The sequence below is a fragment of the Rhea pennata genome, chromosome 20 (assembly GCF_028389875.1).
Source record: "Rhea pennata isolate bPtePen1 chromosome 20, bPtePen1.pri, whole genome shotgun sequence".
NCBI lineage: Eukaryota > Metazoa > Chordata > Aves > Rheiformes > Rheidae > Rhea > Rhea pennata.
The window spans coordinates 8,470,737-8,493,877 of NC_084682.1; the positions used below are offsets into that span (position 1 = coordinate 8,470,737).

General features: G+C 44.2%; 3 protein-coding genes across 3 annotated transcripts; 1 reads left to right on the top strand and 2 right to left on the bottom strand.

Moving 5' to 3' along the window:
• Window positions 1-1,187: 1,187 nt before the first annotated feature.
• NUP88 (nucleoporin 88) lies at window positions 1,188-12,605 on the bottom strand. The gene is made up of 17 exons (XM_062592694.1): window positions 12,352-12,605; window positions 11,974-12,143; window positions 11,374-11,499; window positions 11,102-11,188; window positions 10,325-10,501; window positions 9,156-9,339; window positions 8,570-8,720; window positions 7,418-7,516; window positions 7,158-7,248; window positions 6,040-6,141; window positions 4,807-4,965; window positions 4,242-4,367; window positions 3,795-3,860; window positions 3,496-3,576; window positions 3,039-3,165; window positions 2,404-2,522; window positions 1,188-1,398 (listed from the first exon to the last, which is right to left on the bottom strand). Exons 1-17 carry the CDS (start codon window positions 12,592-12,594, stop codon window positions 1,335-1,337), a joined length of 2,172 nt encoding a protein of 723 aa, XP_062448678.1. The 5' UTR covers window positions 12,595-12,605; the 3' UTR covers window positions 1,188-1,334.
• A 112-nt stretch (window positions 12,606-12,717) lies between these two features.
• Window positions 12,718-15,956, top strand: RPAIN (RPA interacting protein). Its single transcript, XM_062592695.1, has 7 exons — window positions 12,718-12,832; window positions 12,934-13,116; window positions 13,723-13,786; window positions 14,297-14,411; window positions 14,958-15,021; window positions 15,159-15,293; window positions 15,743-15,956. Exons 1-7 carry the CDS (start codon window positions 12,719-12,721, stop codon window positions 15,770-15,772), a joined length of 705 nt encoding a protein of 234 aa, XP_062448679.1. The 5' UTR covers window position 12,718; the 3' UTR covers window positions 15,773-15,956.
• A 1,679-nt stretch (window positions 15,957-17,635) lies between these two features.
• On the bottom strand, window positions 17,636-23,050 carry C1QBP (complement C1q binding protein). Its single transcript, XM_062592672.1, has 6 exons — window positions 22,775-23,050; window positions 22,194-22,344; window positions 21,559-21,652; window positions 20,387-20,482; window positions 19,449-19,571; window positions 17,636-18,060 (listed from the first exon to the last, which is right to left on the bottom strand). The coding sequence occupies exons 1-6, from the start codon at window positions 23,013-23,015 to the stop codon at window positions 17,911-17,913; spliced, it is 855 nt and encodes a 284-aa protein (XP_062448656.1). The 5' UTR covers window positions 23,016-23,050; the 3' UTR covers window positions 17,636-17,910.
• Window positions 23,051-23,141: the final 91 nt, after the last annotated feature.

The window sequence follows — 23,141 nt, forward strand, 5'->3', positions numbered from 1 at the left end:
TGCCCAGTACAAGCTGCTGGCCTGCTTACCCTGAGGGGCCTTCCCTCCTGGGGGAGGAAAGCACAGCTTCAAAAGCAGTAACTCAAAACTTCTGTGGATCTCAAACATAAGACATTTGCAGTGGCCTTTAAAGAAGCATGTGCCAAATTTGTAGAGCAAATTCAAAACACTGTAAATTAAGTGAAGCAAAAGTGCTTGAAGTGCATCTTCACTGGCTGGATTATGGTGATATTGCTCCCAGGAATATCCAGGAAAAAAACAATGATATCCCTTCAGCTCTTACCTTCTGGGCCCTGAGTTGAGTAGGGTGGTCGGGTCTTCTCACCTCTTAGATTGCTAGCAAGCACTACGTCTAACCTGTCATGTCAGCTACAATACACAGGGCACGTGGATTAGAAAACGATTCTGTTCGTGTGGACTGTAAAAGGGACGAGATCAAGTTTTGTATGCATTCCTGTACTTGTATAGTCTTAATCTGTACAAAGGTGTTCTTGCAGCATGTCAGGTAACCTTGTTACCTAACTGGTAATAACAGCCCTCCTTTCCTTACAGCGGTATTTTGGCACCTCTTACTGTGCCACTTTTGTAACAGTGCTGTAAAACTTTTCAAAATGAGCTTGACCATATCACTTTTTTTTTTTGGGGGAGGGGGGAGCAACAATAATTTATTGCCCTCTAAAGTTTGTCTACAGCAAGGAAATAATTGGCCTTTTAAAATGTCTTCTCTAGAACCATCGTTTGCTAAAGGCAAACTGGCTGTTTGGAAGTAAATACTGCATTCCAGTGAGCCAAGCCATTGGTGTCCTGTGCAATTGTGGATGTGGAATTCTGCTGTCTACAGAATTCAAGTGTAACCATTTGTTAACTGTATCGAAGGCGTGTCCTTAATGAAGAAAGTGTTCCAAATTAAAAAAAAAAAAAAAGAAAAAGAAAAAAAAAGCTGCTGAAGTGTGTGCGCTTCTCTGGTTTTTGTACTCTGCCCTGTGCCACAGGTCCCCCCCGGGGTAACCACGCCATGGACCAGTGTAGGTCATGCCTCCCAAAAGAACCCTAGGGAGCTTTCTGGAGGAGGTAATACCATTCCACAGTAAGGGGCTAGCTGTAAGTATTGAATTATAACATACTTTTGTTTTAAAATACCTACTGCACAATCTCCTTCCAGGAAAAAAAGCAACACACACAGTAGGTAAGGAGTCTTATCAAAAGTATTTTATTTCATAGTCCATCTTTACAAAATAATATGAATAAGTAAAATGCCTATTATTCAACTTACAAATCTTAAATATGCAAGAGGAATACCAAGAAAAAGAAAAGCTCATGCTGTTACAGATGTGTTAGAAGTTCACATGGCTTCTGATGTCATTGATCTGTTTTACCATTTCCCTTATGTGTTCTCCCCTGCAAGAAAAATAAGTTCAAGTCAAAGGCTGAAAGTCATTTTTGTTTGAGACCAATCAGGAAGGAAAATACTTTAGTATCTTAGAAGCAGAGAATGGGAATGTTGTGGCAAGCCCTTTCCTTGATGACGGGCTGGATACAAACTGCTGAAGGATTCTCAAGAGAAAAAGCAGACTAGAAGCAGATTAACTTTAGTAGCAGCATTAAAGGGGCCGCTGCTGCTGTCACAGGCTGGCTAATTTTATGCCTCAAGGCAAGCCCTACAAGCTCCAGTCGGCCCCCTTATGCAGCAAAAGGGTTAAATTACACTGTAGAAATTTGAATAGGATTGCACAGCCTTGGATAAATAAAGAAATGGTACATACTGTCCTACGTGAATTAAATGGCATAAAACTGGACAAGTAGTTGCCTGAGGTTTCCCTTTAATTCTGTATCACTCCTGAAAACTGGTAATACTTAAATGCCACAGCAGCGTTTCAGCAGAAGTACTGCTTGACAAAAATCTCTTGCCCTAACTTAAGAAAAACAAGCACTTTAATGAGCTTGGTGTGTAGTTGTAGCACTTCATCTTTATTTCTTTCTACTGTTTATGTCTGAGTTGTCCATTCTGAGAATAGTATAAAATTTACATTCTTCAACATTTGATATTCACTAATACTTTGACGTGAAACCACCTACTCCTGTACTGACAGATTGGCTATACCAGTTATGAATAGCACTGACTCAGTTCTGTGACTGTTTCCAAGTTGCAAAAAATTCATCAGGCAGAAGTTAACTGTATTAATTGGACACGCATCCTTTGCCTAAGAACTGAGGGTACTTGTTTCAGTTTTCTATTTCAGCTGTTGCAGATTTCTGAAGTCTGTGTAGCTATTTACCTGCAGCCTTTTTGGAAAGGACAAGGCCTCTTAGAAAAATACTGATGGACACCTACAGCCTGCTTGGAATTGGCTTACATCAGCGCCAGCAGCTGAAGTATATAGGAAGATCCAAGCTTTAACTTACTCTTCTTTCAGAACGGTTTGGATGCACTTGCTCTGGTAGGCACTGAGGGTGATGCTGGGTTTTCGTGGACTGGTCCCCTTTTCCATCTTTTTCTGCTGGTAGTCCTTTTTCATTTTAACCTACAAGTCATGCACAAAATGGAGACCCTGCTCAGTGCTGCACTGCTTGCTTGAGTGAAGGCATTTTATAGCTATGAACTGGTATGTCCTATTGCAAATAAATACAGATAGATATCAAGTGATTACTATGCCATTGCTCAAAGTACCAGGATACTGTTGAGAGGCAAACCACCAAGACTTTACAAATTGACTTAGAGCTTGCATCCCTCTCTCCTAGGATTAAAAAATGAAAGTAGGAAATGCATTTAAAATCTACTTCCTTTTTTGTTCAGCCTCCCACAAAGAGATGAGAAAGCCAGTGCTAGGACTAAGTGACTAACTGACTTAGGGTTTATTCTGGGTTGCAGTAGCTTATAATACTAAAAAGGTTCAGAAGTTATTTTAACATGTTGTTGCTAATTTAGCAAAAGCACAAAACTGCTTTATCTGGAAGGACTGCGTTGTGCTAACTCAGTGTGATTACGTGTAAGCGAAGCGTTGTCAATAATCTACCACCCAGATACTTTGTTACCTCACCTGTCTGATAGCATTGCCCAAGTGCTGCAGCTGCTCGTGTATTGTTTGCAATTCTTTCTTCATATCTTTTTCACTGTCTGATAAAACTGGAAGCTGAGAGTGGAAGCTACGAAGCACTTTCTTCATCCTTCGGGTACAAAGCAAGAAACGCTGCTGAATTAACACTACTGGACCAGTTACGCCAAGGGACCTACAGTCCTGCACATGCCCGCGAAGCATCCTTTCGGGGCGCTCTGTCAGCTAGCATCACATAGCGTTTCTGAGTAGTAAGCTGACTCGGTCTGGACCTGCAGTAGTACCGAAAAATCACTACTAATCTCTAACAAAGAGAAGTTCAGAGGTTTGCTTTCTAACAAACCGGTGTGGTACCTTCTGCTTATTCTGTTCTTCTACCACACCTGCAAACTTTAATGTTACAGCAAGTGATCTGTGACAAAACAGGGTAGTTTGCACTCACCTGTTCATAATATCTTCTTGCTTCTCTTTGGCTTCTTCATATTTGTCAGCCAAGCGCTCAGCCATTTCCCGCAAACTTTTCCTTTATGCAAGTAAGAAAATATTTACTTCAGATTTACACGGAAGACGGGCTGTACATGGAAATTGGATAAGGAGCCTGAAAGGGCTGGAGCAGGGAATGAACCTACTACATGCTTAATTCTAGCTGTTACCACATTCACTTTGTGACTCTGTCTTTCTGCCCAAAGTTGCATGGTTGCTGATATTTGGCTTCATAAAACAGCCAGAGGTTATACACACCTTTCCTCTCGACAGTAACTGAGATCTTCCAGTTGCTTCTTCTTCTGTCCCCACAACAGCTTCACTCTTAAAATAAAACCATACATAACAACAGTGCAATTGAATCAGGATTTAGGCTATACGGAAAGGATCACAGAACATGATTAACGCTTATGACTCTGTTCATCCGCATCAGAGAAGTATTTTATGGGCTTGTTTATGTGCTTGTTTTCACTTTTTTTCTTTCCTCCAACAGTTACAAGATACCACACTAGTGTCCCCCCCGCCCCGCTTTCTCTTGTAATTCTGTTTAACTTTAGTATTCCGTTAGTCTTACAGGAGGAGGAGTCACGGAATAGATTTTGCTTATTTGTAACAGTTATTCCAGCAGAGGAGGTTAAATGCTGAGTACTTCGTGACATTGTTTCATAGAGACATTGTATAGTAGTTATGATTTTTTTCTCTTACCTTTGCTGAATTTCCTCTTTTGCCAGATCTTGTTTCAGTATATATTCCTCTCTGAACACTTGTGTGGCTCTGCTAAGAAGCTGGAGGCATTCTTCAGGGGGAGGAGCAGCATCTTTATCTGCAGACCTTCATACATGAGACATTTTTTTGCAATCCTACTTGTGCATGTTCCTTTGGAGGGATAAGCCATTTATACTATGTATGATAAGGACTTCAGATCAGAGATGGAAATGAGGTTCTGTAAAGCAGTCTTCCTACTGAGGAAATCCCAAAATATTTTAAGATACTCAAAACCCAGTGGGATGAGGTTCTGAACAACTCAAGTTAGCCCTGCTTGGAGCAGGAGGCTGAACAAAGATAACTTTGTGAAGTCCCTTCCAATTGAAATTGCTATGTGATGCTATGCCCTGTACAGAGAAGGAGGCAGGAGTTGGCTGCAGGAGCTTTGCCCCCTGTTACGAGCTATGCCCAAGGTAATAGGCTGTCTGATCAGAAACTGATGAACACAGAGTACTCTTAGGCATCACCACCTCTTCAGCTTGCTTAGGAAAAGGTTTTTACTTACTTCAGAACCAAGGGATTGGCAGAACTACGCTGGAGGATGCTTCGGATATGCTTCTCGAAGGAATGCTGTGATTCAGCCAGGATACGGAGAGGGGAAACAGCAACATCGTTGTCCTCTCTAGTGCACAGCAGAGGTGGGGATGCAGGATGGACTGTACTTCTGCCAAAGACATACATCAAATGGTACAAAACTTTCATGATGTTTAAGCTACAGCACTTAAACATTAGTTAAGGAACTCCTCCACTGTGGAGTTAACGTATTATAGCAGTAAGGCAGAAGTGTTCCAAGAATTATTTCAATGATGCACTAAAGCCAACTCTGGACAAGTTTGGTACAGCTTGCAGCCTCATCTTCCTCTGCTTGGACAGAACGGAAAAGAGCAAGAATTGCAAGTATCTATTTATTTCCAGGGAAGCAAGTTCAGTAACAAGGCAAGCAAGATCTCAGATAGCAGCACGATCAGCTTTTCCAAGCAGCCTGCCAGGTCACCCTCCTACCTATATAATGTGAGCTAAGTGGGGTTTTAAGTAGCTGTAAGTAAAGCTATTTGAGCATAGTGCAAAAGAGATTTTTGCTTTTGTTTTTTAAAAAACAAGAGCTGTAAGGAAACTTGACTCTACATTAACATAAGCCTTAGCATGGTTGAAGATACCTGCAGTGTTCTTAGTAACAAATAAATGAAAATAGCTCCAAATATAGTGTTTGTTCACTTATCTGTGCAAAAGCAAATTCACCAAACTCATCTATATCATTCCCCCATAACTCCAATCACAAAGGAAGGAAAGGTTGCTTTAGAAATGCACACTAAAATGCCAACTTTAAAGCAACTTAAGAGCCATTTTTTTTCCTTTCACTACTCCGTCCGTAAAGAGGTTTCAGATTTCCAAATTCATCATTATAAAAATATATATTAAAAAAAACTACCCAATAATAATGACAAAAATCTTTTGATGCAACTACTGTGCTAACATGCATTAAGAGTGCTACAAATTAATTATGTATTTCCCCACCCCCCAACCTCCTTTTACCATTAAATAACTAGTATAACACCAGAGCTCAGCCAGGGAGTGCTCAGTAGAAAAACATCTGTGCTTTATGAGAGGTACAGACATCTAAGAGGAAAAGGATTTGAAAACAAAACAAAAAAAATCCTGAGATTCATGTTTGTAAGACAGTCACCTCTGCACAGCTCACTTAAAACCATGGATTTCAATCCAATTAAGAATCACGTACAAGAGCGGCCTTGTAATACACTCATAGGTGTTTGTGATGCAGATCATCGTAGGCCCCAAGATGTCAGAGACTATCCAAAATCCTCTAATGGGAGCAGGCTGCCTGAGGGAAGAAAACAGATGAATTACTGACTCAAAACACGTTCTTTATGGCCGCAGTTACTGTGTACATTCACCGTTTTGGAAATGCTCTCATCGACAGCAGTCACCTTAAACCAGACAGGTTTCACTAAGGTAAGAACCACTTTCCAAAATGAGTCTTGCAAAATAATTACCCCGATAGCACATGGTCTGACTGGAAGTGAGCTACACAAGGAAACCCCATCCGGCCTGGGAGAGGCAGCACCCACACCACTTAAGTAAGTAAGTGTGAAACAGAAGGGAAGCCGCCTTGACTGAGGAAACTTTACACCACACCTCTAGTGCAGCACACGTACGTATATACATACATACACACCTCCTCGGGCAGGAAGGCTTCTGCCTGTACATTGATAATCTGCATACAATTAATCACCCTCAAATATTGGTTAAAATGCCCCTTCCTCAGGTAACTACCACCATCATTAGACTCTCTCCTCTACACTGACTCAGGGAGCCCTTCAGATGATTAGCATCTGCTAATAGACATTTTTTGAAGTTTCCTTATATTTAATACATAGCATTATATATTAATGATTAGGCCTTACTAAAGCCCTCCAAAAAACACACAGCAGATGGAAAAAGTGCAAAACAGTGCAGCAGATAATTGATCTTGAACCAGCCTGGGGTATCTCAGGAGTTCAAAATCAGATGTTCTTTTAGTTTCATCTTTAACATGCAAGCAAAAAGAACACGTCAATGTTAAGACCCTTAAGAAAGCCAAATCAAGCCCCAGAAGTGCACTGGGACATTGAAAACAATTTCTGCTATTTCAACAGATGTTTTCAGACAGTAACTTAGGAATTTACATTACAACCCTGACTGTGCGTTACAAGTCCTGATGCACATATTGATGATTATTTGAATTCTGTTAAGCTTACTCAATTCTCTCAATTGAGAAAATGCAGCAGGAGGGGCAAATCAAATATTTTGCATAGGAACTCTCTGATTTGGAATTAATAGCAAGGATTTGTATTTTACCTGCATGGCAACGGTTTTGTACAAAGAATATGTTCAACAAAGCATTTCTGTTCTGCTCCCAACTCCTGTAAACTGTCTTTGTCTTCTTCATCTACAAAGACGACAAATTTGTCAGAATGCATTAGATTTCCTTTTGCAAGGTAATATATACATATTCTAGGAATTAATTAACCACATATTCACCAACTTGTCAATAGCAAAATGCAGAAGTCTAGACAGTAACCACTTTCCTCTACATGCAATGGAGTCTTGCCACTCACCTGACCCAAGGAATTTGTGAAGTTTATTGATCCACGTCAACCCAACACTATGGACACCAGCTTCGTGTGTGCAGTGGTATCTAGAGGGGCATTTAGGATCTGAAATGTAAACAGTGACTGTATTAAGAAAACACATCAAACTGAGAAAAACTCATCCTGCAAACTGAAATTACTGAACGTTTATCTGCCTGCTGTCCAGTCAATACTAGCATCTTGTTACAAATATTAACTAATCCCTGTCCAAAAACCCAGCTAGTTGAATTAAGCACATTATTACAGTTCTATGTATAAATAAAGTGCCTAAACTTTTCAATAAATTGTTAAGAACTACCTGTATCACACAATGCTGTCCGTAACAATCTGCTGTATTTTAAAGAGAAGATCGATTAAAGGCAGCAGACCAGCGTTCAGACAAGCTTCTTGTTCAGAAAGACCCAAACCATTTGTCCTGCCTCACAATTACATCAGTTACTAATTAAAAAAAAAAAAAACACTCTTCCTACAGAATCACCATCCCACAGCTATGTCACTTGCTTACATATATAGATACAGATAGATACAGCAACTTCTATTTTATAATCTGCAGCCGAGTTTGTTATTATGTGATCCTCTATAATCTGCCCTTGAGTAAACACTAAAGCCTGTTCCAGGCTTGCTTTCTTTTAATGACCTGCAACTCTTGCCACACTCTTCCAGATCCCATTTATGAAACACAAGTCTTCCAACTGTCTCTTCATACATCTATGGAAGTATGAACACCACCTCGTAGCTACATTTTACTTAAGGAGATTTAAGCCAACTTCTGTTTTGAAGGAGGATGAAACACTACTCTGCTATTCATTTTAAAGAAGCAGTTGTTTAAAAAAGAAACGCAGGGGAACAACAGGTAGAGTGAAGATAAAAGGCACTACATGCTTACACCTACCTTGGGAACAAGCCTCAGCAGCCTCCAGATTGTCTTATAACAATTCCCCTTTTACTCAGCAGACTTTCTCCTTCTTTTAATGAAGACATCAGCCAAATGCTTACTGTAATGCCTAGTACTCTAATACTTGCCTGAGTCAAGTGATAATCTGCAAATAACCTGATCCTAAATTCATGAAATAAAGTAGATAAAAGCCCAAAACCCATGTGGCTGAATCACAACCATACCTTGATGCAGTTTGATTGGGCAAGAAAAATCTGAATCCAAAGGCTCTTCCTCATCTCCTGATGCCAGTTTCAGTGCAAGTTCCAGCTCAACACATTCGAACACATACAGTGAAGGAATAAGATCAGATCTTGGGTCCCAAGATTTTTCTGACTGCAAAGGGCATTTGAATTCTTTAGTGAGACATGCTTTAAATAGAAAGGCCAGCAAAAATAACATCAAGGAAAGAGTTACATAATATAGGCAAGAGTTGCCCATATATTGTCAAGTACTTAAAGTCTCTTTATTTTTTTTTGCTTTAAAAGAAGTCACATTTCTCTATGAACCATTGTAAGTTTTTGTCTTAGAACACCATAACTAGAATAGCTCTTAATAAAGTGAGCAAAAACTGATATCCCTGCACGTATACAGAACTGACATTTAAAAATAAAAGCCTCAGTGATCACAAGGACTGACTGCAGTAGGAGGAAGGCTCACTGCTTCCTTATAAAAGGATGCAGCTTTGACATTTGGCTTTCACTACCAGGCATCCTGCTATCTTGCAATCAGGAACTTTGACTGAAGAAACAAAAATGTAAGACAAGATACCTGTTCATCATCCTCTTCTCCATCCAGTACCACGCAGTGATAAAGCATTCCCGATTCAGTGGCAATCACCAAGATGTTTGGAATACAAGGTAGGCAAAGGACAGCACAAGCATCATAGCCATAATTATCTTCTGCAGCAGGATGCATGGGCAAAGGGCCTAGCAGCTTGCCAAGATTTCCAGTGCTGAAATAAAGATGTTTTCAGAGTTCTCGATAGTTGCCTGTAACAGTTTGCTGGAGAAGAACTACAAAATAAGGATGCTTAAAAGCAAACAAACAAAAAAGAGCCAACAGGCTAGAGTTCTGTTTAATCTCCATAGGTGGCAGCAATCCAGCCTTCTGCTGGTTAAAAAAAAAAAAAAAAAAAAAAAAAAAAAAAAAAAAAAGTACTTACAGAAACCTCAAACTAATTATCTTTATTAATCAGGGGTTTTTTGCTTAAGAAAGCATTTACAAGCAGCATTTTATGGCCTAGCATTTCTCTAGGTAGAACTTTTTGCAGGATTAAGTTCATTTCATTGCTTATGAGCAGGACCTACTCAATTCTACATCAGTTCCCAAGCAGAGGCAAACAGTTCTGTTTCTAACTTAAATATCATCCACATTTTAATTCTCAGTTACACTACACCTAACTTGTAAGCTTTTTGCTATCTTTTCATTTTTCTGAGGTATGACATTTTTTCTTGTATTGTGCTTGCATTCTTGATTCATATTCTTGACCATTCATTATGCGATACTCACGAGAACTTCCTATGTTCTTAAGATATTTCTGTTCCTAAGACAACACTGGCACTCATTCAGCCTCATCTGAAGCTAAAATGAACTGCTGTGAACAGTAGGTGTCAAAATACGCGTGACTGTGTGTCAAAGTTAACAATCTTTTAACAATTCCTTATTTCCATTACATATTTCTGACAACAGCTAATTGAACACTGGTTGACAGCACTGGAAATTGCACCCTTCACCTCTGGATCAAAAAAGGAAGTGACGCTATTCCTGGATTTAAGTCTATTAGCACTGCCACGAGAGAAGACAAAACAGTTTGCAATGTGATAAAAGCCCAGCATCCATTCCAGAATTTGAGCCAGGCTGAGAGATGGCTCTGAAATCCAAGCACTGTACAAATATATAACTGCCACATGAAACGTGATGATGAGTGTGAGGCCTACCTCTGTATCAGGCTGATATACGTGAGGAAGGTCTCCCCATTTTCATATAAAATGTACAGAGGATAGGCCAACACTTCTTCACTCCCTCGCTGCCCAACTATGTTCTTCGGGACTGGCACGAGTGGGCCAAAGTCAAACGCCACTGCAGTTTCTCCGAGCGATGCTGTATAGGCTCTCCTGGGACATGTCAGAACAAAACCTGGAGTCAGCAATGATTGTGAGAACACAAGTATTTATCTAGGTTCATCAGCATATGCTGTCAGACAAATTACTACTAAAGAGCTGTCAATCAGTTCTTTGAAGTCCTATTTTCAGTAGCAAAAGCCTGAAGGTAACATCTTTCTTACTGTGCCCATTTCTGAAACACACTCACCAGCCAGCCCAGCTTCACAGGATAAAAGGGGAAATACTGGTATTTCCTGTGTATAACTTGACTAACAGAGTCCTTCACATTTCTCCCTTTGAATTATGCCAAGGAGAAAAGAAAAGGATGATTATATTCCGCATTCCTCTCTCAAAAAGCCCTTCTATCCACACTTTACTGGCATCTGAAAAATAAATGTCATCCTTAATCATTGGACTGTAAGTATGTTCCTTTTCTTTTTCTTTTTTCTTTTTTTTTTTTAAGGTGGGGCAAAAGAAGGTGCAACTAGAGTGCTACTCTAGAAAAAAAAACAAGTCATGAGAAGATTTTCTAGTCAATTTACCACTCATTCATCAAAAATATTTGATACTACTCTGTCAAAAGCATTTCTAAATACAAGAAGCCACACAAACCCTTTATTTATTATTAAAGTCTCCTCTTCGGCATCTGAAAGAGCAATCACTTTGATGGGTGCCTGAGGCACCTTCAGACTGTAAATCCTAGAGGAAAGAAAGAGGAACAATGTTCATTCACTTCTCAGTGTTGCATGTGTCCCTGCCTAAAATTTCTTCCATGTCATTTTTTTTGGTAAACCTAGTAAGAATGGTAATGTACAAATATCTATCAAAAAATCAGACTGCCTACTACAAAAAAATGTTGATGAACCACTACAAACTGCTTTTACCTTATAGTGTTATCTGAAGTCAAGAGCACAACATGGGGCTCTAAGGTCTCACAGGGATACCACGCAGCATGTTTTAAAGTCAGAGATGTTGAACTTGTGAAGAACCTTTCTGCAATAGGAATGGTACTGTAATACAGAGAAGTATGCAGTGTTACCAAACAACAAAACAACAATAAAAAAACCCCACAAACGACAACAAAACTCACTCCCCCAGCCCCAAAACAAAAAGAGTTACTACTTCCAGACAGCAGTAGGGGAAATAAGAAGGGGAAACTCAAAATGCTTCAAAGTCGTTGGCTGTATAATTCCTGAGGTTGAAGGGACAGCTTTAACTTGTAGCCCTTTGTCATTTCCACCCAAAAATGTGCTTTTGCTTGCCAATGCTAAAAGCTCCAAATGCTTAGTGAAAAAGAACATCTTGTTCCTCAGCAGTTACAAGCTTGGATAGTCGCTTACCGAACAGCGAGCCCCGAGCCAAAATAGCTGCGACTGTCCCCACAGCCCCGACACAAGCGATGCCTTTCGTACCCAGCCAGGCGAGCACAGAGGCTGCCCCAGAGCAGCGCACGGTACCACGACCCACCTCGGGCTCTTACCCACCTGCAGTTCACGGTTGACTTCCCGCCTTCAAATTCAGAATTCTTCCCCCAGCGCTTGGGCAGCTCCAGCACCGTGAGCCCCTTGGTACCGATGAGCGCCACATGATGCTGCGTGGGGCTCAGCAGCGTTTGGTAGACCTCAAAAAGCGGGGGATTTATGCAGAGAAGAGTCTGAAAAGCGCAGAGCGTTTCAGTTACACACACAGCAGCTCCGGGAAGCACCGCGCTCAGCGCCTGCCGTCGCACCCGCTCGGTGTAGCGGTTTCCACACACGCTATGGGGGGGGGGGTCACTAACGGCCCATAACGGTCCCCCGGGACAGCGGCCCCTCCCCCCGCCCCTAACGGCTCGCCCCCGCCCCGCCCCGCCCCGCCGCCACCTGGGAGCGGCCCAGCCCCGCGGGCTCGGCGCCGCCGAGGCGGCGGAGGCCGATGGTGTGGAGGACGCTGCTCTCGCCGTCCCAGAGCAGGAGGTCGCCGTCCAGGCCGAAGAGCAGGTCGCGGATGAGCGGCGGCCGCGCGGCGGCGGCGGCGGCGGCGGCGCGCTCGCGGAGGCGGCAGAGCACCGCGTGCTGCGGCAGCGCCGCGCGCCACTGCTCCGCCGGGCCCCACTCGGCCGCCATCGCGCCGCGCCGCCCCTGCCGCGCGCAGCCGCCGGCCTCGCCGCCGCGCGGCCAATGAGCGGCGCCCGACGCCGGGACTACGTTTCCCAGCGTGCCCCGGGGCGGGGTGACGGTCCCTCCCGGCATGCCCGCGGGGCCGGGGCGCGGCGCGGCCATGGAGGCGCCGCTGCGGCGGCGGCGGCACCGCGCCCCGTACAAGGGGCCGGCGGCGCCGCCCTGGAAGGAGACTTACCGCCGGGTGAGCGCGGGGGCTGGCCCGCGGCTCGGGCGCCGTGGGCGGGCGGGCGGCCGGGCGCCACGCGCGCGCGCCGCTGACGGGCCCGCGTTGTCTCCCCGCAGCGCTGCGTGGAGAGGCTGCGCAACAGCCGCGCCAAGCTGCTGGACCGGTACCGGCAGGCCGGGGAGCGCCTCGGCGCCTCGGCCGCGCTGCTCGTGCAGGAGGTGATGGAGCAGGAGTGGCAGGCGCTGCGCTCGGCCGCCGGGAGCCTGCCCTGCCCGCGCGCACCGCAGCCCTTGGCCCAGGTCAGTGCCGCCGCGCTCGCCGGCTCCCGCGCCCGCTGCGCGCAGCGGCGTGTTACGCGCCCAGCGCGGGCCCGTGGGGTGCGGAGCTCTGCAGCCGTGCGCGTTCTCCGCGGTGAGCTCCAGCCTCTGACCGCTCGGAGCTGGCGCGACTCGGACCTTCTGGATTTCGTGCTTCAGCAGCTAGTGCAGGACGTTGTGAAACAGCTGTGAAAGCAGTAGCCCTTGGGCCCAGGAGCGGGGAATTTCCTTATCTCCTTCACAGACCTTAGCAGAATTGCAGCAGAAGGGGATTTCCACAGCTGTGGTTTTCAGAGCTGTTGTGTCACTGACTGTTCTCACTCCTAAGAATGGAAATAAAACTCTAACATTTTAAAAGGCAAGTCCTTAGCCAGGCTCTGATCCAATCTTTCTTTCTTTCTTTCTTTTTTTTCCCACAGACTACTATTGTGTATGTTGCTTTCTGAAGGGCATATTTTTGCAAATAGAGATTTGACAGATAGAAGAATATGCAGTGAATTTATGTTACATTGACAGCTCAGTCAGGTACTGAAAAGTAAGTGAGAATATGGCCAGAATGGGAGAATTACTGACTAATGCACATTTCAGATGCTAGAGGACCCTGATGAAGTAGCAGTACTGGAAGAAATCCAGCATGAACTGGTGTTGCAAGGTAATTTCTCAAAACACTTTTTCAGACTCCTGTTTAAATCATAATATTTCTGACTTTCTAGTAATCCAAACTAGGTGAGACCAAACTCTTTAGTTTCTTGTAGACCATGAGATTTTCAAAAAGAGCCTCCTTGAAAGTCTCTGTGATGCACTGAGACCCTTTGTGACAGGTTTGAGTGGCATTTTAGAGTCTGTGAGAAGCTAATAAAGAAGAACCGGGAGACAGCACTGTGATGTTTGGGAACTGTAGGAGCCTGTGTAAATTCCAGTTTTTCTCAATTGTTGGTTGAAAAGTGGTATAGTCACGGAGCTGAGACCAGCTAAACACTGAGCCATAGGAAAAACTATATTAACAGGAGCTATTCCCTCAAGTGTATAAATCTGATCCAAAGAAAGAAAAGTTGAGAACTAGTGGCTGCTCCGAATTGTCCACTGAGCAAATTCATGCATGTTTCTGTGGCATCTTGAGTTCATAACAGATGCCCAAGGGTGTTTTGTTCTTTTATTGCAGAACAGCTGGTTATAGAAGAGTATGAGCGAAGTCTTCAGTTTGATGAAGAATGTCTCAATGCGATGCTTGATGGCTTGGATGCCAGTGACAAGATCATCTGCCCTGTGTGTAGAAAGTAAGAAAGTGCTTGGCGCTGGAATGAGATGCTTGACAAAAGCCTCACAGGGCTTCTCTACTCTGTAGAGCAGAGGTTTGAGCAGTGCTCGGAGCCTGTGCTGCTCTAAGTACTGTTCTCTTAATGAATGCTGGCTTCTTTCCTGTTGTTTTGTGCAAGATGTTTGGGTCTCTTCCCTGCTAGCAAGTGCAGCCACCTCTGTCTAGAGCACTTTGAAGAGTTACACCAAGATTATTGTGCAAGTTAAGGCTGGATCCCACAGAATTTCTCTTCTGAGCCATTCATGGAACAAAGTATTTTGTGAGGAACCTTGATGCTGCAAGCAACCTAGCCACAATTAGCACAAAGAGGGACTGGTTCTCTACTCTCCTACTGTACATAAAAGTTTGGGCTTAGAAACAGGCACTAACAACAGCAATAGCGAAATGCAGGCTCCTGTTTGTATCTATTTCAACAAAATAGAAAACTGAGCAATGAGCTTCAAAATGTGCTAAGATCTACCTTTGTTCTTGTTGTGAAGATGCTCATTGTCTGCTGTCTTCCTAGGAACAACTTGACCGTGAGGAATCACTTGGTTTTTTGCCAGTGTGGGTTATACATCCTTACACAGGTAAGCTATGTTGTGGGTTAAGTATAACTGATATTCTAAGTCTGCTGCTGCGAGGTCAGCATCATTCTGAACAAGAAAAGGAAAGCTTTAAGCTATGGAGCAACTTAAGTCTAAAACTTCTTTTAACACAATCTCAGGATATGACAGAGGAGAAGCTTCGATCACTTCTAGAAAACACTATAACAGAGCACAGTTACAGGTGCTTTCACAATCCAGAGTTTACTGTTACCAGTGGAATGGAGGAAGAAACCAGTCTCCTCATGAGCTGTTCGGTGAGTCTAAATGTCAAGTTTCTGGAAAGGATCTCGGGTTGGACCAATTTCTCAATTACAGGTGTGGCTACAAACAGAAACCAGCAGTCCGTTGACCAGTGGTTGGGTTGCTGTTTCTCTCAAACTTACTTTCTCACACCTTAGCAAACAACTTTGTCTTGGGTAGAGCATCTACTTGGAGAAGCGTTTCTTGAAGAAAAGCCGTTTAAAAAAAAAGAAAAAAGTCAGTTTAGACCTCTTCGGAAGGCTTGGCCCTCTTGGAGAACCACATACTGTACCTCTGACTCTAAATAGAGCTAGCAGGGAGTTCTTAGTCTTGCTGCTTAAGTAGGACTGCTGGACAATTATGTATTTGGTGGCTACAGTTCTAAGAACAGAGCAGTTCAGTTTTGAATATTAATATAGTCTTTTATACGAATATAGTTTAACTTACCTTACTTCTTGTAAAGGTCTGTGACTCTTGGACGATTCTCCTGTAACTTGATTTGGCTGCTGTTTTTTCACTGGAAGAACTTCTTGAGGTTAAAATCTGCCCAGAGCTGCTAATATTATGTATATACTTGTAACTGCTGTGTCAAAAGCATATTTGACAAGGCAGTAGTATTGCCTTACTTGCACTTTTGATGACACAGTAAGTATTTTGGAATAAATATACCTAGTTTATTTCAGCCTCCAAGTCTTTTCTTTCTTTTTCTTTCTTTCATAACCAGTCCATCAGTGACTTCACAGCTTGCATTGGCTTTCATGCTTGTTTGCTTTGCTGTATCCTTCTCTGTTGTAGATAACAGGAGACTCCCTGTTTGCTTAACCAGTTGTGCACTTTGCCAAGGACAAAAGCAAATTCTCTGGAAGAGCTTATAGAAAGATGCAGTTTATTTGATATTAAATAACTTCTAGAAGTTAATCCTTTCCCTTACACATATCTGGCTTTAGTACACGTATCATTTTTCACCCCCTCAAGCTTCCCATTTGCATTGCCTTCACAAAGCACCAAAACTTAGTTCCTTCTAGTTTCTCCTAAAGGAATGGGCCTGCAGCGGTACAAATGCTTTGCTTTTGTGTGAGACATCCCCTGCTTGAGCAAGGTTCTAATTAACTAGCAAACAGAAATACTGTTCTGAGATGCCTGTGTTAACAATGCATAGATGGGCAGCAGGAAAGTGAGGAGGAACATAACTCTGATGCATGTATTGTGAGACAAAACACTATAATATAGGTTGGCTTGTGGGTTGAGATAGCAGATGCTTGGATTTGGATTCCTAACGTCCAAGGCTTTGGAAGGATGGGCAGAATCCTGTTCATCCTGTGTTCAACTTGGTCAGCTCATCTACTCGCCCTGCTTCCACAAACAGTTATGAGAAAAAAAACTTCTCATTCAGTCATACAAACCAAAACCAGAGTAAAACAGTTTAATTCCTAACCTAACTTCTGTGAGCACCCTAAGCAACAGTAAAGCTGATCATTGCTAACTGAATTGCAGAATTCCAGAATAAAAGATAGGCCTGAACAAAATTAACAAGATCTGCAAGAATTTTCTTTTGAGGTACGAGACACCAGTGCCATTTAAATAAGCTGACTGTCTCATCTCAGCATTTTTCATGGATGCACTCAAACCTAATGAAGAAGCAGAGCTTTAATGTCCTGCCAGCTGGCACACAGTTCCCAGACAACAGCAGGAGCAAATTTTGGGTTTCCGCTTTGCCAACAGGGCTTCTTATGACCTGAGGCAACAACTGGAGACACCAGATCACGTAGAAATCTGCAGCTGCTGCCTTGCATGCCTTGCAGCAATGCCTTGGACATAAGCATCCACAACATTTGAATTACTCTGCTGAAACCAAAGTGTTCCACTCTGCCTGGGGTATTTTCTAAGGCAGCTGCATTAATACTACTATAATAGTAGTTATGGCAGCATGTCCCTATTTAAAACAGCTCCTCAAAGCCTATTTTTAAGACTGTTTTCTACTCCGTGATACACAGAAAGGCAGCCAAGACTTTGCTCATACCCTGATTACACTACAGCCTACCACAGTACTGACCTAGGACACCTAGAATGAATCACATACATAACTAGCACTGCTTGGCCAGCCAAATTCCTCCTCCAGACACAAGTATGCTGACAGAAGGGCAGTTCTGTGTGTTTAAAGGTGCTGGAATAGCTCTGCTTGGAGCAAACTGCCTGCCAAAACATTATTTCTGCACCAGCAGAAATACTGTGGCTTCAGGCAGCCATAGTAACCAGCAACACTGGCTCAGGCACAGAAAAACCTTAAAATCATTTTATGGCAACTCCCTTGGTCAGCAATGGTACAGCAAGAAGAAAGAACACCAGTCTGCAGTGGTATGTTGAACAGATTTTTATTCTTCACATTCATTCATAATTGTACAAAAAAAAAGTGGGGTGAGGCAATTCTAGACAATAATGTAGAACTTGATCTGGGCTGCAACATAAATACTAATCCCAAAATACGTGCGAGAATCCTCATTTTCCCCACAATTCTCATATCCTAATTCCAAGTTACTTACTCTCAGTATCTTTTGTGAAGATGTTTTGGTATTGCTGGCTGCAGCACTGCTGTGGAATACCCACTTTTGAAGATTAGTTTCCTATCCTAATCTATTGACATTTGACAAAGCTTTTAAGGTCTTCAAGGAATTTAATATACTCTTGGTGCTCCAGTGCGGTGCTGAGCTCAATTAACTCATCAGCGAATGTGTTGTCTACTCCTCGATCAGCCAGGAAATCCATTAAGTGATCGTACAGAGCCTGGAAGGAATGAACAGAAGACTTACTGAGCAGAACATACATATGGGTTGATTTTAGAATGCTCCATGGCAGCAGGCTTTTCTTTCTCTGAGGAAGATCAGACCTTCCTCCTGCAGGAGACCAGACATCTCCCCATGCCCTTCTTCAGCAGGCCTGGCCTTGGGTGTGACACTCGGAGGGAAGGGGACGTGGCACAGGTCATTTAAACTTGCTGTTATCAGTAAACTCAGCAGTACAAATGAGCTGCAATCTGGAGGTCCTCAAGTGACCATAGGACCCAACAGAAAGTCTGTCAAAGACTGCACATACCAAGAAGCTTTGCCTGTCCCCTCTTTATAATACTATGACCTTGGGTGTAAATTGTTTTAGTAGTGTCTAGAAGGGGTGGAAGCAGTTAATATCTTAAGTAAACACTTGTTTGAGACACCAAACCTTTACAGTTATCAGCACCTTTCTTCATGTTTTTAATCCTACTTAACTACTCCAACTGCAACACGTTAACGATTGTTGGTTCCCTCTCTCTCCCAACTAGAACACATTAATTACTATTGCTTAGTGCAATAATGCAAATGCAAAAAGACTTCCCCCGTGTCCAGCCAATCCTTTCAGTCTTTCTGCCTCACAGTCTGTACTCAATGCTGCAGTAATCTGTCATTCGGGCTATTCCAGTCTGCCAGTCACGTTTCTTACCACAAGTCCTTTAGGAAAGTAGAAAGATTTGGAAATCTAATCTGAATGTTCAAGCTACTGACAGCATTGAGACTATGGATATTGAAATGTGTGATTTTATTTTTTCTTGCACACTGGTATTAGTGAGCAAATGATTCATTTTGGACTTACAGAAGTCCAGTAAGTCACAAGTAATAACACATTTATTGTAATTAATTTTGTCTGAAATCAGAATGGAAAAAAGTAGTATAAGGTACTTTAGAGCATGCTACCAACATAATGTGAACACTTCCCAAAGAGAGACACTCTAAAATCACATGATTAATGTGCACAAAAATTAAACTACATGTTACATTAAACATAGATTAACTGATACTTGAGCAAGTGTAAAAGCATTTCTAAAATGCAATGCAGCTGGGAAAAAGCATCATAAACTTCTAAAGCCTGAAACAGAAGTGGTTTCAACATGTAGGCCGCCTCCTGCCACTAATGTCACCAGCACTGCACGACTGGTGGGACCACATACCAATCCTCAGTCTGCAGTGGATCTGAGGCACAGAAAAGCAGTGCCACACGGCAAGCCCGGGGACAGCCAGGCAATTCCCAGTCTCAGGCATCCGGAACAGGACTCGTACAGAGCTCAGGAGCTGAGAGCAGGTCCAGAGGAGCTCAACTGCCCTCTGCAGTCCAAGGCCTTGTTAGCTTTAGGCAGCACTTACCCAGTCAAGGGAATCTGTATTGAGGGTGTAGTTGGTTTCCTTCCAATCTGATTCACCAGTAGGCTGAAAGCTGACCTCTCGAATTGTGAAAATATCACTTTCATCCTCTCCCTCCTGTCCAACCTGGAACAGGAACGGATGCAAGACAAAGATTAGCCCTAACTACAGGCGCCTTTAGCTGTCTTTTTCATCCTGGAGTGAGAAATATGACACTGCAGGCAAAATCCCAAGATCACTAGTAAAACCCCTCTCTCTCTCTCGGGCTGTGCCTGTGAAGCTAAGTGCGCACATGCACCAGAACACAGAAAAGCCCGTAATAGGTCAGTGTAACGGTTTATGCTGATATAAGTGACTTGATGCAAGTCAATGACCTGATTTTTAAAAAGATTAAGAACATCTTCTGCACAGTTCTTAATCTGGCCTCAGAAGTCTGTCTAACCTCTGTCAACAAGGTGTGTTGTTCCATCTACCTCCCCCCTGCCCCCCTGTTTTTTGGCTAATCCCTACTATTCTTTGACCTTTGTGAAACTTCAGCATCAATGAGATTTGCAAGTTATTTATAAGTTGTATTAAATGTATCTTGTTTGGGCCACTCTTGCTTACCTGTCTCAGTTTGCCTTGCAGCTAAAGAACCCATACCTCGTTTCTCTAATTCAGTAAAATAGCCTATAAGTGGCTGATTAGAAAAGCAAGGCCAAGAAAGAAGGAATGCAATGGAACATCTCCCCAGAGTTTATTCTTGCAAGCTCTTAAAGCCTTTTTTTTATGTTAAAAAAGAGAGGTAAGACTGCATATTCTGCAGATTAAGAAAACCAGCAGACCATACAGAACAATTAGATTCAAAAGTGGCACAACTACACTACAGTCAAGTATGTGATATGCAGGGAGCCACAGACTGGAGTTAGCTACAGCTGACACCTGAGCAGCTCAATACTCACCTCATCTTCAGGATAATGGCAGTCAAGAACAAGGGTCTGTTTTGTATCATCTTTTATTACTTCCACGACAAAGTTTGGAGTCGATGTAATATCAGGCTACATAAAGGGAAGAAAAAAAGTCCTATCAACATGGGAGCCTGTTCAGGAGCCAAAGTGCCCAAGGTACAGCCCAACAACACAACCCATCCAGCACACAGGCTGTTCACAGTCGCTCTCTTTCTCGAGAGCCTCTTGGGTTGTCCTGGCCGAGGCATCTTCCTCCACCCTCACCCATGGCTCTTCAGCGCCTTCTCTGCTCTGCACCTGGTCACACAAGTATGACAGTAGCTGGAAGCATCTACCACCACCTCAACAACCCAGAGAGCCTGCAACTCACCCAGATGCCTCTCCCTCTAAACAAAAATCACCAATGGGCTATAAAATCATTCTGAGTGCAGGAGTTGCTCTTGCCTGCTCTCCTTCACATGGGAAATTTGGCAGTGCACAAAGACTTCCTACACGCATGCGTGGACCAAGCGCACTGTGTTCTCAGTAGATACGGCCATGCCCAGCGAAGAGGAGCAGTGTACAGTCTTCCCAGCTGCATGTACTAAGCCATAATGTGCCAAAATAAATACTGTCATTCAAAAAATGCAAATTAACTGCTAGGAACCACAGACATACAATGCAGTTTCATTCCCTACTTGTTCAACCAATGTCAGTGTAGATCAAGCATCTGCCTCAAATTGTATTGCTCATTTACAGTTTTACCAGTATTTTTACTAACAGTCTTACTAAAAAGGGGTGTCAGAGACATTTCTAACCAACAAAACCATGCAAATGTCATGTGAGTAGTTTTGCATTTTGTTGGTATAGCCTATAAACAGTACTGTCAGTTACACCAGCGAGGCCAAGTGCAAAACGCAGCATTTACTGTGGGAGGTTCCAGAGGCAGCCATAAAGTCAGATACCTCAGTTCCTTTATTTCTGCTTATACCGAACGCTCTCCCACTCACTGTCTTTCTGCTGCAGAGAGAAAAGGGTCACAGCCAAATGAGAGGCAACTGAGGAAAATATGCATTATGTGCTTTATGCACCCAAATATCAAATGAGAGAAAAAGCATTAGGGCAAACCACTAACTTTCCTGTGTGCTGACATCCGTAATGAAAGCGTACATAAAGAACAAGCTCACCTCCTGCTCATTAGGTTTCTGTTCTCCTTGTGTTTCCTCTTCTTCTTCAGCAGATGGTGGAATGCTGTTATTGATGTTGAATGTCACCGTTATCCTTCAAAAGAACCATAAGCAATTATTTTAAACGCAATAAGGAAAATAAATACTGCATCTCTTATTTGAAACTTTTGCAATGGGGACAACATTTCGGACATTGAATTCACACATCATGAACAAGATTCAAAATACTTTACATGTTCTGTTTAATTTGTTCTTCTTTCATATGGTATGTAATCCAGTTTAGAGTCCAAGATGCGCAGTCCAAAAACAAAACTGACTTCCTCCCATCACTCTCATAAGCAAGCATTTCTCAGGTTAGAACTTGAACAGATTTAGACTGAATTCTTATTTTTAAATGCAGGAAAACCTCACGCATCTTTGCGGCACATAAGACAAAGCAAACTTATATGACAAATGCTTTGTGCCAAGGTGGTAAAATATCAGGCTTATACAACGCATACAGTTTGCGCAGCCTAGACAGACAGTTGTACAAACAATACAAACATGAGGAAGAATAACGTTATGATTAGTTTGTTCACATAAGCATGCTTGCCCAGGTGAATCCTTATAAACACCAAGTACTTGTTCACACTTACTTCTCACCAGCTATTTTCCGGACCAGTTTGGCCTCTGTGCCATGGACTTCCAGCTCCCATCCTCCAGAAATCTTGGGCAGAGATTTATGTTTCTGGATCTTCTTCTCCTCTTTTATTTCATCTGTCAAAAACTCTGCAAACGCTTTGTCTCCTTAGGAGGCAGGAACAGAAAAAAGAAAGCAAGAAACGCGTTGAGCACAGGCAGGCCCTGGGCATCGCCCCTTCCCCCAGCGACGCCCCGGGAGGAGGGAGCAGGGGGCGGCGCCGGGGGCCGAGGCCGCTCCGCTGCCTCCCCCCTTCCCCCCCCCCCCCCCCCCCCCGCGCACGCCGGGACACGTGCGGCCGCCTCGGGCCTCTCCCCCCCCCCTCCCGGGGGGCCCTTCCCTGCGCCTCTCTCGCGATGGGGTGGGTGGAGGAGGCTCCCTCCCCGCCATCTCCCCTCAAGGGGGGGGGGTGGGGGGGGCTCCCTCCCCGCCATCTCCCCTCACGGCGGTGTGGGGGGGCTCCCTCCCCGCCATCTCCCCTCTCGGCGGGATCCCTCCCCTCCGCCTCCCCCCGCGCCCCGGCCCCGCCCGGCTCACCCTCGGTGTGGAGGCCGCCGCAGCCGCAGGAGACGCCGCCGGCCGAGCTCCGCCGCGGGCGCAGCAGCGCCGTCCGCCAGCCGCCGCCGCCCAGCTGCCACAGGGAGCGCGCCAGCGGGGCGGCGGCGGCGGGCGGCGGCGGGAGCGCGCGGGGAGAGGAAAGGGCGGCGGAGAGGAGGCGGCGGGGCGGCGGCGGCGGGCGCAGGGCGGCGGCGGCGCGCAGGGCCCGGGCGAGCAGCATGGTGCGGGCGGCGGGGCGGGCCCGGAGCAGAGGACACCGCCTGGCCCGGAAGTGCCGCGAGCGCTTCCGGCGCAGCGCGACGCTGCTCCCGTCCTGCCCCGCGGCAGCGCGCGCGCGCGCCCCAGC